We start from the raw sequence: 5,053 nt of genomic DNA, 5'->3' as shown, positions 1-5,053 counted from the left end.
AATTGGAAAAGGCTAAATTTTAATCATTTTTCCATAACTGCAGTAAATTAATAAATTGGTCATCACATATAGATAATATTCGAGAAATATTCCAATTTATTTTAATATAATAATTACAATCCATTTTGATAAATATTTAAGTTTTTTTGTAAATGATAAATTAATAAATAATTAATTTAATTATAAACATATAAGAAAGAAATAGAAAATTATCTTTTTTGAAACGATCTCTCTCTTTCTCTCTCTCTCTCTCTCTCTCTCTCTCTCCCTCCCCCTAATTCCTTTCGTTATTTATTTATTACTTTCTACATAACCTTTATTCCTCGTTTATTATCTAACGGTTGTTAAAATAAAAAAATCAAATATCTATTCAACTCAGTAATGTAAGAAAAGTATCTTGAGGTGTATTTGATTAAAATTAATTAGGACGAGTGTACAAATGAATCCTTAAATGCTGAACGCTCGAGACATGTGCAATTTCATATCTTCTTAATTCACAGGTGTAAATATTAATATTGTTCGATATTTTTAAAAAGATTCCTGAATCCTCAAATTAATTCAAAATTCTTTAGAATCCTTATAATCCTGAATATCCTTATAACCTTTGCATTTATAATGAAAAGCGTAAACATTGATACATAATTATCTCGTGTAGCCACTAAATACAGTTGGAAAGCAATTTATAATAATCACAATGCTGATAACTTAATACTAGTGATGCATTTAGCTGCCTGCATTTAGCATAAAATTTTGCGTGTAATCATATTCGATCGTTGGTATGACGGATTGAACAAATTTCAGAAATATTATGAGGTACATGTGCACTCCTAATTCTCCACCGCCTTCCATTACTGTCTCCATAATTTTCTTCATTACTTCAGCGTGCCTGTGCATAAATAATTTATTTTTAATTAATCTATCAAAATTCATATCTCTTTTTATCCTTTTTTTACCTGCACGGGTGAACAGAAGCCATAGGAGGACCAGGTATATGAGGGTGAGTCTCCATTGTCACTGTCTTCTTAGCATGATCTTGGCTAACATCTTCGTACATCTCTTCTACGTTAAGCGGCTTCCGATTCTAATGTGTAAAATAAATAATACAATAGATCTAGAAAGTGATGCAATAATTCAATAATTTAAGAAATCGGAAAAAAATAATACATGTTTTACCTCGTTGTAGCCAAACAACCATAATCTAGGTGTTTGATAATATTTATCGTATGTAATGTACAAGTCATAGGTGCGAGTGTGAATAATCTCTCCTTCCGTAAACAAGTCTCGTTTCTCGCTATTCTTTTTAGTGCTTTCTGTCACCGCATGCTACAAGAAAATTGTTTTCTATAATTATTAATTCAGAAAATCTCCTTTTTTCGACAGATTTACGCTCAATACTTTATCCTGCTCATCTAGCATGCCACTAATTTCAAAAGCATCCATATCAGCAGCATCTTCATCATCCTCGTCCTCGTCTGCGTTATCTTGAAATTGAGATGGTTCTCCCAATGTCTCTTCCAATGCCATTTCTGTCACTCTTTCGTCTAGGCCAGCGATACTAGTGGCATAATGATGTGTGTCCACCCAACCACCTTCAGGATCGTCAGCTTCGATAATACATTCTTGCTCATTGCTGTATTCCATCTACAAATAGAAGACACAAATGGTATTATGTTCAAGCTGGAGAGAGAAAAAAAAATTGCATGCTATTTTTATTTATAATATTACCTGTTTACATCGACGTGTGCAGGGAACGTTACGAGTAAGAAGGAACTGTTTACCCTTTGGTAAATAAGACTTGGCTCTATCCTCATCACCAGTAGCCCATTGCCATGTGGGACAATGATGCACCAAATGATCGCCGGCTGCTACAAATTCCTCTGGTGTCAAGACACCAGTTTCTCGGAATTTGCTCTCCTTAAAAGAATCATGCAATTTCATATAAATATACAATATTCAATAAATTGCAATGAAAAAAACATAAAAATCAATGGAAAGCCGTTTTATTTTTTACAGCATAAAAGAAATTTTATCTAATATAAAATTGTTAAAAAATATTTGTCTAAAAAGAATTAAAATTAAATACACAATTAATTAAGATTCTTATTAATAAGTTAAAATTATGTTGTGACATAATAAAAATAAGTTTTATTTTAGTTTAAACATAAGTTTAATTTACTATAAATTATTATGTTAGAGATATAATAAAAATTTAGAATGTCAGAAGTTTTTAAGGAATTTTAAATAGTCTAATAATAGAATAAATTAAAACTGCTTTGTCTAATTAAATATATATTTTCAAGCAATTATACGAATATTATTAAACCAGATTAATGAAATTCTTTAATATCAAGTCAATTCTACTTAAATACAGTTGTCCCATAAATGACACAATAAAAAAGAGTTAAGTAAAAGTTAAGTAATAGAAATCAATAAAAACTATCTAGACAATCAAATTAATCAATAACGAATTTTGCAAAGTAGTATCTGCTAAAATTTTAGCAAAATGCTAGTAAAAATCTGCTTACAGAATATATAATAATTGTTTAAATAAGACACATCATTTAAATAATAATAATATGACAGATTCTGCCAGATTCAGTTTTTGTAATTAAGCCTATGTAGTTTACATAGATAGAATATGATTCCTCTTTCCAGAAATGATTTCTCAAAAATTAAAAAAAATATATGGTTAAATCAAGGGCTATTATCAAGAATGCATTAACAGTGCATAATTAAAATAAATAATATAATATTTATTAGTAAGTCTAATCATAACTTATCTACAATCATATCTGACAACACAACCATATTTGAATATTTCAGCTCCAAATTTGAGTATAGGTTATATAACTATTAGATTTACTAATATTAAACTATTTATTTTAATTAATCCCATCATCAACAGCATCAATTCTAATTCTGTAAAATATCTACTATAAATTTTGATAAAATTTCAGTAAAAAATCTGTTAACAGAATAATAGGATTTACTGCAGAAATTGAATAAAATATTATCATTTAAATATTATCATTTAATTATATAACAAATTTGTTTTAAATATATATATGACAAATTGTTTCTGTATGAGATTAATATTCATTTTGATCGATATGGATTAATTTTAATATCGGTTCAAATCTTGCTGAAATTCAGATTACGCATTGAAGATTGAGATTGAAGATTGAAAGATTAAAATTTGACTAATCAAAATAATAGAAACTAAAATTCTTTTGTCCTCATTGATTAAATTTGAATTCTTCAATCTTCAATCTTAATCTTTAAATGCATAATCTGATTCTAGTCTAATTCTTCATCTTTTTCTAGGTCTAAAGATTAAAAAAAATGAAAAATAAGTTGAACCGAGATTAAAATTACTCTATATGGGTGGAAACAAGTATAAATGGATAGAATATAAACTTATTAATATAAATATTATTGATATCACATATATACAATCTACTGTAATATATCCTTAAAATATGTTGGTATACTGTTAATATGTAACTTACTAAGTATGAACAATGGAAATGACTTATCTTAACTGATTTAAATTTGCAAGGAAATTCACATTGTCTTATTACAAGTTTTTAAGATCTAAAACTAATTCTACAATGAATCGGTAGTCGGAAATAGTAAAGTTTAATCAGTCTAACCTAAATAAGTGACTGATTTTTCACATCTATAAGTTGTTAATTATACAAGTCATTTATCTCGACCAGTAGGATGGAATAAAGTCAAATTTGGCCAGTCTTAAGAAAATAAGTAATCTTAGTCATACAAACTGGCTATTGGCTAATTTCACTGATTCACAATAAGACTTAGGACTATAGACCAACTACCGACTCATTGTAGAATCTACATAAAGATGACTCGAAAAGTTGAAATACGTCAATATTTGAAACTCTCAACATACGTAATATCAATTGGAAGCAGATGAGAAGTTACCTTGAGCACCGGCGTCAAATATTCGGCAACGCCCAACGCAGTGCCCTTTACGGAATTTATTACGCTTTGCATTGTCTACAACTTGTACACGATTCAGAGCGAGACAGACAAATGGATAAATAGCCCGTATCCGATGCACAAATGTGCGAAAAGGGACAATATTGTCGTTCAGCTAAGTTTCATTTTGAGTCCACGATGAAAAAAATCTTTCCTTCTTGCGATATCCGCAAGATTATTTTATTTTTTTCGATCAATTCACATTCGAACCAAGTAGCACACAAGCTCAGCTTTAGAATCTAAGGCTACGTTCACAACCTCAGCTTTAGAATCTAAGGCTACGTTCCAAAACTCTGATGAAAATTTTACTCGAAATATATAGTATACTATAGCATATAGAGTAAAAGCTTCCTCGGAGAGGAAGTTTTAGAACGTAGGTTCGCGTCGTATGCTTCAAATTAAAATTAAAATAAGAGAGCACTTGGATCACAGGTAAGATGGCGGTTGGAGCAATTGCATGTGTTCCAAAAATTCAGTGACGAATGGATTTAGGACAAGTTAGCATGTCACCTAACCTAATCCGTAAGACCACTCAAACGAGTCGGACATGTGCCTCCCCGTTTTGTTTCGAGTATTTTGTGTTACTTCGATTATTTAAAAAGCATTATACAAAATAAATACGTTTTTAATAAATATAAAAGTTATAAATTAAAATGTCAAGACAAAAAACAAACAAATGTGTATGTGTAGTTAATTAATAAAATTCGTCTTTTATTACATTCGTAAAACGCTATAAATTTCAAAACGTTTCGACTTACAAATCCTCATCGGTGATAATAAAGAAAAGATTATTTATGTAATCCCATCCAATGTCAACGAACATATGATACATAATAAAAATTATTGCTCTAGGCTAATCTTATTTAGTTATTCTTGCGTTAAGATATTACGGATCGAAATAAATATCAAGTCAGAAGTTTGAAAGTCCATAATTGTAAAATTGTGTTTAACTAATTTTTCGGTTGTTATCGAGAATCAGCTTAGTCAACAATTTCATATAAAATCATTCCGAGGATTTCTTCAACGACTATCCTATATTTTGTACAATTAA

General features: G+C 29.1%; 1 protein-coding gene across 1 annotated transcript; it reads right to left on the bottom strand.

The window, feature by feature from the left end:
- Positions 1–272: 272 nt before the first annotated feature.
- LOC108684311 (ubiquitin-like-conjugating enzyme ATG3) lies at positions 273–4,280 on the bottom strand. Its single transcript, XM_018188574.1, has 6 exons — positions 3,946–4,280; positions 1,726–1,914; positions 1,396–1,641; positions 1,174–1,323; positions 954–1,081; positions 273–886 (listed from the first exon to the last, which is right to left on the bottom strand). The coding sequence occupies exons 1-6, from the start codon at positions 4,015–4,017 to the stop codon at positions 724–726; spliced, it is 948 nt and encodes a 315-aa protein (XP_018044063.1). The 5' UTR covers positions 4,018–4,280; the 3' UTR covers positions 273–723.
- Positions 4,281–5,053: the final 773 nt, after the last annotated feature.

This window comes from Atta colombica, unplaced genomic scaffold (genome assembly GCF_001594045.1).
Source record: "Atta colombica isolate Treedump-2 unplaced genomic scaffold, Acol1.0 scaffold132, whole genome shotgun sequence".
NCBI classification, from domain to species: domain Eukaryota; kingdom Metazoa; phylum Arthropoda; class Insecta; order Hymenoptera; family Formicidae; genus Atta; species Atta colombica.
Note: the sequence above shows the minus strand (reverse complement) of the source record. Positions and strands in the feature narration are given on the sequence as shown.